Consider the following 14,948-nt stretch of genomic DNA (forward strand, 5'->3'; position numbering starts at 1 on the left):
TACTCATTAGTTGTAATGAAAAACACTTTTTATTAATTTTGATTTAAATTTTAGAAAAATGTTGGTAACAAAATTCAGACATGAAACTTTAAGTGTGTAGGTATTCGTTTGTTTGTTTATGGGCTTTATGGTGCAAGGGCAAAAGGCCATAATGTGCCTGATTATGATGTTATGTTGTTATGTTATTTTGGTTTTTAGGAGCATTAGCAACTAAGGCCATATTGCTCCGGGGATATGCGATGGTCATTCCTTGACCTTTCCGCATATTCTGTATTTGGTGGTCATGGGCTCAAACCCTGGTCTAATTAATAAGCGTGTACTACGCACTGCTGCTCTTGCCCACCTGGCTATGGAGGCGCTCCTGATTATGATCAAGTTAAATTTCCTCAATCAAGTAATTGAGAAAAGTAAAAATTTTGACCATGTGTGGTGTGTAGGTATTCACTGCATGAAACATCTACACTTACAGAAAGCTAATAGTTACAAAAACACTCTAAATGAATGTGTTTAAATAAGAAAAAAAATAATAGATCACAATTGATTTTGCTTGTCAATGTAGCAGATATTTTAAACATGACATTGTTCATATTTTTTTTACTCAAGTTTCTTGTTTTCTTTTCCAAGGTTTCTGTTCTGCATGATTTCACGGTTCAAGTCATGCAGAATTTTATGAAAATTCTGCAAGGCTCACATCGGGTGAGTATGGGCTTGGCACACCCAGGGTCCTGATCTGGATATCATCATCCTTCTCTTTCTTGGTGATTCCATTCTACTTCTGACTCTCTTTGTTATCTCTCTCTCTCTCTCAGGGTGAATAAGAAATTTTTTTTTTTTTTTTGCTGGTGCAGCAAAAGCCCCAGGTTTCCTTGTATCATATGGCTAATTAGCATTAGCAGGGCATATGATGCAAGAAAGCAAACTTATATAGCATTAGACAAAAAAAAAAAAAAAAAAAACCCTTCCCATTTCACCCATCCATTCACTCAAAATGGCTGTCTAGTTCTACCTTGAACTTATTTGTTTCTGACCTCCGCTACAACAGATGGAAGTTTGTTCCAACTATCACCCACCTGCTGGCTAAAGGCGAATTTCTGCACATCTAGTTTACAATTGTCTTTCCTCAATTTGAATTTATGCCCCCTCAGGTGAGGAATCTGAGCAAGAGGAAGAATCCTATCAGCATTGAGCTTTCTCAATCCATTCAAGGCCTTATACTCCTCAATTAGATCACCTTGCAGGCGCCTAGTCTCTAGAAGGTGCAATTTCCAGTACTGAAGCCTTTCTTGGTAACACCAACCCTTTGTTCCCCACACCAATCTCGTTGCCCTTCTCTGTACTCGTTCCAGCAGCTCTACATCTTTCCTAAAATGAAGCCTCCACACCTATATACGGTACTCAAGGTGTGGCCTGACCATTGTCTTATATAAGGGAACAATTACGTCCTTATCACTGCTAGCAAAATTTCTGTATATCATTGACAAGATGATATTCTTGCAGTCTTTTTTGCACTGCTCAGAAAACTTCATATCTGACTGCACAATTACTCCCAGTTGCTTTTCTTTCTCCACTACCCTGAATGTAGTACCACCCAGTTGATACATTACTCTGGGGTTATTGCTACCCATATGCAGTATTTACGTTTGTCAATGTTAAACTTCAATTGCCACCTCTCAGCCCATCTGCTCAACTTTTCCAGATCCTATTGCAGTAGCATACTAGTATTACTGTCATTAACAATCCTGCCAACCTTTGTATCATCTGCATACTTGGACATTAACCCTTATACACCTTCATTGATATCATTGATAAATACTGAAAACAACAATGGGCCCAACACCGAACCCTGGGGGATTCCAATGATAACATTAGTCCATGAAGAGCAGTGTCCATTGATTACCATTCTCTGAAGTCTTCCACTCAACCATCCCTTTATCCATTGTAGCAACTTGCCCTTAATGCCATACCGTCCAATTTGTACAGCAGTCTTCCATGTGCAACAGTATCAAAAGCTTTCCTGAAATCCAAGTATATGATATCAAAATTATTCTTTGCATCGAGTTCCTTTATGACCACATCGTAGTATCCAATCAAACTGATGAGACCAGACTTCCCCTTAACAAACCCATGCTGTGTCTGAACTATTACTGCAGTCTTGTCTAGGTTATCCAGTATCAATTATTTAACCAGCGACTCCATTATTTCCCCTGGAACAGAAGTTAAACTAACAGGCCTATAATTATATGTGTTACTCTTTAAACCCCCTCCCCCCTTTGTGAATTGGGGATACAACTACACATCTCCAGTCCATGGGGACTTCCCCCTGAATCTAAGGAAGCTCGCATAATTATGGATAAGGGTTTGCTTACTTCCTTTGCTGCCTCCTTTAATATAACTGGATAGATCTCATCCATCCCAGGTGCCTTCCTTATGTTTAACTTCAACAATTTCTCTTCCACTTTTCTCTTAGTTATTACAAAATCACTTAGCTCTCTGTTAGAGTTTGATAAACTTCTGGCATTCCCCTCCTTGAGTAACTCCTCATGTGTGAATGCAGATGCAAAATACGCATTCAGTTTATCTGCTACCTGAGCATGATCATTAATAATGAAACCATCTATGTTAAGTGATTCATCTGATTCATCCCTTTCCTTTTAGAGTTTACATAAGTAAAGAACTCTTTGCTGTTTTTCTTTGCCAAAGATTTCTTGTAATCTGCCTTCGCCTACCAAACCTCCTTTGTGACATGATTACAGCTAGCTTATATCTGCCATAGGCTTCTGTGTCGCCTGATATTTTATATGCATCCCATGCATTTTTCTTCTCTGCCACAAGCCTCATTAATTCATGGGACATCCATTTAGGCCTAAATTTTGAACAGTATTACTTAGTTGGTATGAAAAGCCTAGTAGCCTCCAAGATTAACTTCCTGAAAGCTTCCCATTTAGAATTCACCATTGGTAACATCATCAGTTGATTATTATTATTATTATTATTATTACTACTAGCCATATAGTGCAAGGAAGCCTGAGGCTTATGCTGCACCAGCTAAAAAAAAAATTTCCAAGTTACCCAGAGAGAGAGAGAGAGAGAGAGAGAAGTAGAAGGGAATCGCCAAGAAGAGAAGAATGGTGACATCCAGCTCAGGACCCTGGGTGTGCCAAGCCCATACTCACCAAATGTGAGCCCCTGGGGTGATCTCACTGTATAGAATTTAAAAACTCTCTGAGACCACTGTAGTCACCTTTATGAAAGCAAAATCCCTTCCCCTTACCCCTATGATAGTTACATATTTAAGTAAATCCCACATCAGTACACTGTGATCCCTGCCACCTAGTGGTTCCTTTATCTGTAGATTTTTAATGCATGTAGAATCACTGCTGATAATTAGATCAAGTGTATTACTCCCTCTGGTTGCCTCTCGAAAATGTTGCTGTAGAAAACAGTCATCCAATAAATCCACAAAAGTCTTGCTAGTGTGTGAGTGACCACCCCACAAGTTCCAGTCAGTATCTGGAAAGTTAAAATTCCCCATTATAAGACATTCTGATTTACTGGCTCACTCTATTTCTCTGCACAATTGCTCATTATACTCATCAGATTCATTAGGCCTATAACACAAACCTATTCTCATTTTCCCTTTCCCTGTATATATGTCACACCACACTGGCTCAACATTGCATTATCCACCAATGGCAATCGGATGCATTTCTTTAGATTTTATGTGTTTCTTAACTAACAGCATAACCCCTCCTCCCTTCCTGTCCTGTCTGTCGCCGACCAGGCTAGCCGAGTGGGTAAAGTACCTGCCCGGCAACCCAAAGGTCGCGGGTTCGATTCCCGCCTCGGGCTTGGATCAAAGTACTGCAAAAACCTTGGGAGGTGCAATATGGCCACAGAAGCCGATGCGCCAACAACTACCAAAAAATCAAAAAAAAAAACCAAACCTGTCTGTCCTTTCTGTACACATTGTACTCCCCAGATTCCAATTCTGCACTGCTTATATCTGTGTGGCATCACATCTCTGATATCCCAACAATATCCGCTTTTGAATAATATATAATATATAGCCAAACCTTTTATAATAATAATAATAATAATAATAATAATAATATAAGGTATGGCTAATAAATAAGAAGACTGTGCCTTTCCCTAGTTGTCACATTCCAACATATTATTTGCTTTGCCATGAGAGAGGTTTTCATTATCTTGTGTTTTTGCATTTTTGCAGTGTGGACAAAAGAATTGAACAATGCAACAATCTCAACTTTTTAACAAATCTAGATAAAACACCAATTGAAAGTTATGAGTTGTTATGTCAAGAGCTGTCATGTTTGAATGGCATAAAAGATTTTTAGAAGGAAGGGAGAATGTGGAATACATTAATGTTCTGGCTAACCAGTTAGGCTATCTATGAAAACTGATGAAAATGTGGACTGGATAAGGACATTGATTAGAAGAGATTGTTATTTAAGTAATGGAATGGTTGCATCAGAATTCAATATGGACAAAGAAACAGTTAGACAAATTTTAACTGAAAATTTAGGCGTGAGTAAAGTGTGTGTGCCAAGATGGTACAAAAATTTTGAATGAAGGTCAAATAATGAGGAGACTCCAAGTTTGTGATTTTTTTTTAAAAAAATGAAGATGATCCAGACTTTCTGAATACTGTAATTACTTGCAATGAAGTTTGGCTGTTCCACTACAACTCATAAACTAAAAGAGAGTCAATGCAGTGAAAGACAAAACAATCCCCCAGACCAAAAAGAGCAAGAATGTCAAATCAAAAATGAAAACCATGCTTCTTGTTTTCTTTAATATTAAAAGGAATTGTTATGGATGAATATATTCCACCAAAGCAGACTGTCAGAAAAACATACTACATTGAAGATATGAAAAGGCTGAGCAAAAAAAAATTCGAAGAGACCTGTATTATGGAAGGATGGTTGGATGTTCCATCAAGACAATGCTTCGACACTTGCTCTCTATTTGCCATTTTCTGGCCAAAAAACAAATTCCTGTGTTGAACATGCACCCTGCTCTTCAGACCTAGCACACCTTGTGACTTTTTAGTCTCCTCCCTATACTGAAAAGTATAATTAAAGGGACCCATTTTCTTCCACTGAAGACATGGGAAAAAAAAACAAACAATGGAAGTGTTAAAAGGGCTTACAGAAGATGACTTCCAGAAATGTTTTTTGTACTTGGAAGAAATGTATAGAATGATGTGCACAAGTCCAAGGCAATTATTTTGAAAGGATAACTTGTAAGGTAGGAATATTTCATTATATTTATTTTATTGCAACAGTCTCATTATTTAATAGCCACACCTCATAGATGGAATAAAAAATAACCGTAGACCAGCGCATGGTATTCCAACAGATATCACACACACAGCACACAGCTTGTCCAACTATGTCAATCCCTCTCCCCTTTGTAGAATTGTCAAATGTGATGATTCTGGCCCCCACACTCCTTGTTACACTAAAGCATCACTTTTATCTCTACTGGATGTCAGATTAACATTCTGGCTTTTTTCCCCCCCTGCAATGCAGAATACTGTTGTGGCATCTTCCTGGAATGAAAGTACACTGAAATTAGCTGATTTACTTTTTATGGTTATAAACTACCTGAATTTCTCTTATTTTTATGTAGTCTCTTGAAATTTTATGTGGTACCTTTGAATGAGATGGATCTTTGAAAAGATTTTTGATAGCAAAAATTCTTGATAGCAGATTTTGTTTGTATAAAATCTTTTGATAATGATAAGATTTCCATTATCAAAAAAAGATTTTTGCTTTCTGTTTACACAATGGCGTAACATAAATGATATGGCCTCTTCAGTTTACAAATTGAACAACAATATAAATTGACAAAAAAACTCTGCACATTATACTAAAGATGCAATTAAGAAGGTACAAATAACAGTACCACTAATTCCAAATTTGCAATTCGTGTGCAATAAATATTTTTCTGCAAGGCCTATCAGGCTATGCATTACCACTGCTTAGTTAAATAAATAAAAACTAAATTTTCTGTTTATATTCCTAAATGGTCACATAGGACCACAGGAGTTTATGGCCTATCAGCTATTAAAATATTACTTTATTTTGGGGTATCATGTAGATTTGAATTGATGGTGTGTGTAACTCTGCACTTTCACTGACCACTTAGCTATTGTTATCATAGTTAGTCAGACAATGCAAGAATTTAAAATATATATATAAAAAATAAAAAAACCTTAAAAAGTCTTATCTTTTAAGATATATGTTTGTATTCTTGCATTACAACTGTTGCATTTAAACTGTTTGTTGAAGTCTTAAAATGCATTATGCCATTTATTAAAAAGTCAGTCTAAGTTTACATAGATATTCTTCTCATACATAGATATTCTCGTAGTATCCTACTCTTTGGGTGCATTACGTACCCAAAGAGTATGGAGACTAAGAGGAGAATGTTCATTTAACAAATGTGATATTCTTATAATATTTTTGGTAAAGTTACTACAACTGTTCTGTGGTGATTGAAATCATTGCATTAAATATAAATATGGGCACTTATGTTTGGAATTTTTCTTTTATGTGGCACTCTGTAATTATAGAAAAGTTCCAATCAGAAAAAAGAAAGCTTGATATTTTTTATCTGTTTTAGAGAATGGTATTCCTGTCAGAGATCTCTTGAAGCATCCAGATAAAATGAAAGAAGTGTTAATTGATGAATTACCATTCCACTCTGATGAGACTGCAGTTGCTCTTATCGATTCTTCTGTGAATGTACTAAAGGTAATAGCATAAATGTGTAAAAATACTTTTCATATTTGTTTATTTTAATGATTTTGGAATTTTTTTTATTTCTAAATTATATTAAATCTATAATTTTAATATCTTTTAAAAATGATATAATTCTTTATAAACTATTAACTTAGCTGCTAGTTCTTCAGAGTTACAATGAGATTCAATTTTTTTTCCCAACCCATTTGCCTACTCACCATCCTACCATAGTTTTTCTCCATCTTTTTCACAAAAAAAACTATAAAAATATGGCTTTGCTGTTAAATTTGTAATTAAAAAAAAAAAAAAAAAAATCCTTCAAATTTATGCTTGAAACTTCATTGTTCATATGCAGTTAATGAATTGGCTATCAGGTGCATTAGTTTCTGTTTCAGACAAAATTTGTGGAATGCACAACAGAATATTAATATACTATAAAATCAAATCATATCTTCTTTGAATATGTGGTGCAAAGCAAAATAAATTTTGCGTAGCACATATAAGAGCAGCATGCAGTGTGTAGAAAGAAATAAGAGAAATAGATATGCATTTTAAAGTAAAATAATAATGTCTCACAGTGTTAAAAAAAAAAAAAAACAACCCAGCTTATGTAATGCATCTACCCTCCCTAATACGAGTAAATGTATACTTTTAATATGCATGCCCATTGTGCTACTGTCTACAGTTTACTTATTTACTTCAGAAGTGGCCAAGATGAAGTCAGTCTTGATCGTTGCCTTTCTGTAATTCTTCCAGTGATAGGTGCTAATAAAAGGCAGTAACCCAATGTAACAAATCTTCAAAAAGGTTCTATTTATTTCAATTTCTTAGGTAGATTGTACTGATTTTGAATACAACCATAGTTTTTTCGTAGTTTATGGTTCCCCAGAACGAATTAAAAATAAATAAACAATAATGCCATATCAGATTATTTACTATATCAGATTTATTAATATTGTTTATAACTTATCTTAGAGAACAGAGTATAAGTGTTTACAACTAGTAGATACCAAGTTATAAAAAAGAAAAAGAAAAAGAAACTCTCCTTGGTTTTGCTTTTCTTCTTGTGATCAATGTGATCAGCCAAAACTAAGAACAGATATAGTCACCTTTCATAGTTTAGCTTCATCACACCATCCTGGGTATCTCTTCTCTATTGTTTGTATATCCTGGTGGCATTTCTCCTTATGCTCTTCAATAAGATTTCCCAGATATGGTCTGAAATAATCCACGTGAGAGTGCATGAAATGGGGCTTGATTGCACATCCCATTTTCAGTCAGCTTATCAACTAGTTTTTTGTAATTTTCACGCTTAATGTCTCTAAGAATGTCATTCATTATTTCCAACAACATGGATCTGTTGTTGGAAAATCCACTAATAACATTAGTCTATGAAGAGGGGTGTCCATTAATTATTATTATATATATTTTATTATTATTATTATTATTAGCTATATGGTGCAAGGAAGTCTGAGGCTTATGCTGCACCAGCCAAAAAAAAAAAAAAAAAAAAAAAATTCCCGAGTTACCCTAAGAGAGAGAGAGAGAACCAAAAGGGAATCATCAAGAAAGAGAAGAATGATGATATCCAGCTCAGGACCCTGGGTGTGCCAAGCCCATACTCACCTGATGTGAGCCCCCGGGGTCTATTACCACTCTGTCTTCTCCCACCCCTTTATCCATAGCAGCAATTTGCCCTTAATGCCATACTGCTCCAATTTGTACAGTAGTCTTTCATGTGCAACAGTATCAAAAGCTTTCCTAAAATCCAAGTATATGATATCAAAATTATTTTTTGCATCCAATTCCTTTGTGACCACATCATGCTATCCAATCAGATTGGTCAGACAAGACTTCCCCTTAACAAAACCATGCTGTGTCTGAACTATAACTGCAATCTTGTCTAGATGATCCTGCAGCTCTTCTTTAACCAGTGACTCCATTATTTTCCCCGAAACAGAAGTTAAACTAACAGGTCTGTAATTACTCTAGTCCTTAGGGAACTCCCCTGAGTCCAAGAATGCCATCATAATCATGGCTAAGGCCTGCTTGCTTCCTTTGCTGCCTCCTTTAATATAACCAGATAGATCCCATCTACCCCAGGTGCCTTCCTTATGTTTAACCTCAGCAATTTCTTGTAGTTATTACAATTTGCTCTCAGTTATTATAAAATCATTTAACTCCCTGTTAGAGTTTGATAAGCTTCTGTCCTCCACTTCCCTACAGAATTTCTCATGTGAATGTAGATACAAAATACTCATTCAGTTTGTCAGCTATCTGAGCAGAAACTTCAACAATCGAACCATCGATATCTAGTGGACCAATCTGATTCATCCCCTTCCTTCTAGAGCTTACACAAGTAAAGAAGTCTTTACTGTTTGATTTTTTTTTTTTTTTTTTTTTTTTTTTTTGCATCCTTTGCCAAAGATTTCTCGTAATCTGCCTTTGCTTGCCTAACCTGCTTTGTGACATGATTAAAGATTAGCTTATATCTACTACATGCTACTGTGATGCCTGATAATTTATATGCTTCCCATTTATTTTATTTTTTCTCTGCCACAAGTCTCATTAGTTCATCTGACATCCATTTAGGCCTAAACTGTGAACAGTATTTCTTAGTTGGTATGAAAAGCCTAGTAGCTTCCAAAATTAATTGTTCAAATGTCTCCCATTTAGAATTTACTGTTGGTAACATCATCAGTAGGTTCCATTGTATAGAATTTAAAAAATATCTGAGACCACTCTAGTCCTCTTTACAAATGTAAAAACCCTTCCTTTTACCGCTGATGGTAGTTACATCTTTGAGTAAATCCCATATCAGTATGCTGTGATCACTGCCACCTAGTGGTTACTTTAACTGCAGATTCTTAATGCATGAATAATCACTGCTGATAATCAGATCAAGATTTTTACTTCTCCTGGTTGTCTCTCAAACATGCAGATGTAGAAAACAGTCATCCAGTACACCCACAAAAGTCTTGCTAGTGTGTGAGTGCCCAACCCACAAGTTCCAGTCAATATCTGGGAAGTTAAAATCCCCCATTATAAGACATTCCGATTTACTAGCCCACTCTATTTCTCTGTACAGTTGTTCATTGTACTCATTCAAGTACTCATTCAATAGATGCAGAATTAAAGTGGGATCAGCTTTGTCACCTGAATTCCACACTTCAGAAGGCTTATTACAAGGTTGTTGCATGTCACCAACACTTTTCAAAATTTATATCGACATCTGCCTAAGATCCTGGTCAAAAAAATGTAATAAAATGGGATTGCCGATTAATAAGAACACCTATATTCACAATTTACTTTTTGCAGATGATCAGGTGGTGATAGCACAAGACTTAGGAGATGCGAAGTATGCATGTCATGAATTGTTTGAGGAATATAAACAATGGGGTCTAAAAATCAATTTTAGCAAGACTGAAATGTTGTCTTCAGGCCCAGGACATGTTCTAAATATTGCAGGTTTTAAAATCAAACAAGTCAACAAATTCAAATATTTGGGATCAATCTTACAAAATGATGGATCATTTCAGGCAGAGATCAATAAGAGAATTGCAGACTTCAGAAAGGCTATCGGCATGTTAAACTCTGTTCTGTGGAGCAAAAATATCCTAAATAAAACAAAGAAACTTATATTTCAAACTTCTTCTATTGTATGGAGCAGAACCCTGGACATTGAATAGGCGAGCGGAAAACAAATTGCTCTCCACAGAAATGGATTTTTGGAGATGCTCAGCAGGAACTTCTAGAAGAGACAGAAAACGGAATGAAGACATAAGGGAAAAAATCGAAGTGAAAAAGACTATTATTGACACCATCAAAGAAAAGCGTCTAACATGGCATGGACATGTAAAACGGATGCAAGAAAACAGATATCCAAAGGCTATCCTGGAATGGATACCTCCTGGAAGAAGGAGAAGAGGAAGACCTAGGAGGACATGAATGGATGGAGTACGGGAGTGCATGACAACCCAAGGCTTAACCGACCAAGACACCTTGAACCGCACTTTATGGCGGGAAAAAATTCCTAACAAGAAATAACTTGTAGGCTGAGGAAACCCATTGTAAATGGAAACACTCCTCTTGAAGAAGATATAATAAGACATTTGTACATAATTCTAAAAATTTCACATCATATCAATTTCTACATATACAGGTTGTGTCTACCCATTATGTATATATCTTATTAAATTTAGGAAAGTAGATATGACACTTATCCTTTGTATTACCACCAAATCATTATTTGTGCATGTGCAGTAATGTTTGGGAGGACTAATATGTTTGACCTTGTCTGTCTACCTCCCACCTCTTACTCTTTCAGTATTGGAAAGACATTTGTAGTGTGATTACATATATAGTTTATCTGCACATCTATTGCTTAGCATTGTATTGTTAAAATGTTTTAAGCAGAAACAAAGGAAATGTCTGAACCCTGACAGTTTCTGCTATGTGTATGAGCAGTTTACAACAAAAACTCAGAGGACGAAAATCTACGGTATTACCAACCGTGCATATTCTTTGTATTTTAGTTGCAAGATTAGTGATCAGGACAAAACGTGTGCTCCACATATGTGCTCTCTATAACTTATACTACAAATCTGATGATGTGGCTAACTGAAAAAATTAAAAGTACTTTATGATGTTTGCTGTTCTTGTGGTGTGGTGAAAGCTACACAATTTCACTGATGATTGCTATTTCTGCATGACAAAAATATTAGGGATATCAGAAAAAGCAAGCCCAGAATCAAATATCCTAATATATTATCTGTAGTAAGGCCTATTCTACATAATTGAAGACCTGCAGATATCATATTCCCCAAAAACATAGTGTGAAAAATTGATGCTTATTGAAACTTTTGAATTCTTTTATTTATTCATCTTTCAATGTTGCATAGATATGATTTGAACACGCATTAGCATTAGTTGAGGCATATGATGCAAGAAAGCAAGCTTATACAGCATTAGCCAAAAAAAAAACCAAAAAAAAAAAAAAACTCTTCCCATTTCTCCCTTATGGCTAAGACAAGCTGAAAAATTCTGTCTCCTTTTCAAACATGAATTTAGTTGTCTTTAATGTCAGTGAAACAAAATAAGATGGAACGCATCCAAAGAGCAATTATTGGTCAATAGATTAGTATCTGAGATAATAAAAGTTGCCTGAACATTCACTGTAGAAAGAGCTGATAGAAGAGAAACTTAAGTATTTACTTATGTTTTTATCTGAAAGAAACTGCCAGTCTAGCATCAGAAATATTGTAGTCTACAAAAGAACTATTTAAATAGAAAAAAATATTAACTATGTTTGGTGAGAGATTGCATGGCTTTATGAGAGTCCACATAGAACAAACAATTACGTCGGCCATATAACAATTACTAAAATCACAAAATTACACATCTACTTGCTTATATGCTAATGCTAGAAGTATGACCAATAAATTTGACGAATATGAAATATTAGTTAAGTCATCAAATTTTATACAGGTATAAAAGAAACATGCTGTCACTCTGATATTGCAGATGCTAAATTAGAATATGTTGATTATAATGTGTTGAGAAAGGGTAGACATGGCAGGGGGTTGGTTAGTTGGTTGTTGTTTTATGGTGCATTGGCAACTAAGGCCATAATGTAACAAGCCATGACAGGAGGGAGGTAGAGAAAGTCATGCTTTTGGTTAAGAAGCATAGACTATAAAATGGTATGACCAGTGGACATTGGTTGCCAGTGTAATATTGAGTCAGTCTGGTGTGAACAGTGGGAAAACAAAAAGGAGAACAGGAGTCGATAATAGGCCAAATGGATGTGATGAGTATAATGAAAAACTAGACAACAAAAGAGTGGGCCAGACAATTAGAATGTCTTATCATGGGGATTTTAACTTTTCAGACATTAATTGGAACTTGTGAGTCAGCAAATCACACTGCAGGAAAATATTTCTTGATTTGCTGGATGATTCACTTTGTATTTGGTTGGTTGGTCGTTGTTTTGTGGTGTATTGGCAGATAAGGCCATAATGTAACAAGTCATGACAGGAGGGATGGAGAGAAACATTCATGATGTGGTTATCAGCAGTGATTCATCATGTATTAGTAGTGGAGAATGATGCAAGGTAGCAAGCTTATAGAGCGTCATTAAAAAAGGGAAAAAAAAAACACACTCATCTGAACATCCCCTCTGACAGAGTTTGTTTTATCTGATCTATAAGGTTTTCACAAAGAAACTTGATGCAAAGAATAATTTTGAATAATTATATGCTTACATTTCAGTGAAACCTTTGATATTGTGTCAAATAATGATTATTGTGATTTGATCTCTCTCTCTCTCTCTCTCTCTCTCTCTCTCTCTCTCTCTCTCTCTCTCTCTCTCTCTCTCTCTCTCTCTCTCTCTCTCTCTCTCTCTGTGTGTGTGTGTGTGTGTGTGTGTGTGTGTGTGTGTGTGTGTGTGTGTGTGTGTGTGTGTGTGTGTGTGTGTGTGTGTGTGTGTGTGTGTGTGTGTGTGTGTTATTAGGAGCAATTTTGTGTGTATAAACAGACAATTAAGTGGTAAGAAACAAAAAGTAGGTATAAATGGCCACTCCCCTTCATAGTCTAATGTGAAGTGGGGGAATTCTGTGGAAGTTGGTGTTGGACCTCTTACTGCTTCTAATATTTGATGATACTGATGAGGTATTTCAAGTTTAAAATCCAAGTTTGGTGTTACAAAGGTGGGCACAGTGGTTAATGCCAGTAATCAGGGCATGCTGCTTCAAAAGGATTTTGATGAATTAAGCAAATAGGTGGAAATATGAGGTGTAACAGTGATGAATGCAAGTTATTCTCCTAGTCATTCATACTCCAGCCATCAACCTCCTTTTTAAGGCAAGCCATTTCACACCATACAGGCTCAACGTCTGTATTACTTTGATCAGACTCAGGGAATATCCTTTTACCTTTTGGCAGTTTTTGATGAGCAGCATCATTCTCCCACCTATCTGTTCCTCTTGAATACAATATTCAGTGAAATGATATTTGTCATCTTGTATATCCAAGTGGCACCATGTTTCACTACACATCTACAACAGCATTAGCTGACTTGATCAAAAGCTCAAATTTATTTAATTTGTTTTCAGTACAACTGGTATTATTATATAGCCAAATTAAGTTTTGTACATTATGCCTTTTCACTTCCATGATACACTCCTTATAATTACAAGCATTTTCTCATGTGCTCCTAGATTGCTGGTGGTTTCTACTTCTATTACAGTTTCATTTTCCATTTCAGGTTAAAAGAGTTGCACACAAGTGCTCAGAGAGAGAGAGAGAGAGAGAGAGAGAGAGAGAGAGAGAGAGAGAGAGTGTGTGTGTAAGTATAAATTTTGTCCCATACTATTGCCCTGAGTCGATCTTGTGCTGACTTCCTGACCCTGAGAGCCAAGCTCTAAAAATGACCACAGTGCCATTTCACAGTGATTATCTAGTATGCTTCATGAAGTGTAAATATATTTTTCCTTCATTTCACAAGTCTTTTAACTCTTGAATATTTGAATTAAGTAAGACAAATCATATATCATAAACCAGAAAAGCAAAGTTAATATGATATAGTTGGGGAAGGATGTAAGATGGTTGTTTTCTATTAAGATTATTATTATATTTAATACTACTCATATATCATAAACCAGAAAGCAAAAGCAAAGTTAATATGATATAGTTGGGGAAGGATGTTACATGGTTGTTTTCTATTAAGATTATTATTATATTTAATGCTACTCATATACCACGTGAAATTAATAATATAGTTTATTAAGCTATTCGCCTAAACTACTATACATTAAGATGGTGACGTTTCAGGCATCTTACTGATACCCGTCATCAGGCCATGCTGTTGGGGAAACAGAAAATATAAAGGGTTACAAATTTGAATATACAGTATTACAATATTACAATTGTCAATATTACAATTGCCAATATTACAATTACTAATATTACAATAAAAATTAATGTTGCAATTTCAATTACAAATACCAGGTGGTTATAAAATAAGTTTCCCTATTCAGAAGGCCCTAGTGTCAAAAACAGTTAGAGATAGCACTGTGAAAATTGGTGGATATATCATTTAGGGTATGGGGAAGCAATTTGTAGAAGAAAAAAAAATTAGTTCAAATTTCCACCACCAGGGTAGAAATTGGCATTGTAAACATG

At 35.5% G+C, this 14,948-nt stretch overlaps 1 protein-coding gene across 5 annotated transcripts in view; it reads left to right on the forward strand.

Annotated features, from left to right (window-relative positions):
- The window catches only part of LOC150082988 (uncharacterized), a 1,785,507-nt gene that overhangs the window by 160,198 nt on the left and 1,610,361 nt on the right, over positions 1-14,948 (forward strand). For all 5 annotated transcript variants that reach the window (XM_090377722.1, XM_090377724.1, XM_090377725.1 and 2 more), the window contains exon 6: positions 6,649-6,779. In XM_090377722.1, coding sequence (XP_090233848.1) covers positions 6,649-6,779 — 131 coding nt within the window. The remainder of the gene's footprint in view (positions 1-6,648; positions 6,780-14,948) is intronic.

The sequence above is a fragment of the Mastigoproctus giganteus genome, chromosome 7, assembly GCF_048544385.1.
Source record: "Mastigoproctus giganteus isolate SK-2022 chromosome 7, ASM4854438v1, whole genome shotgun sequence".
Lineage (NCBI taxonomy): Eukaryota > Metazoa > Arthropoda > Arachnida > Uropygi > Thelyphonidae > Mastigoproctus > Mastigoproctus giganteus.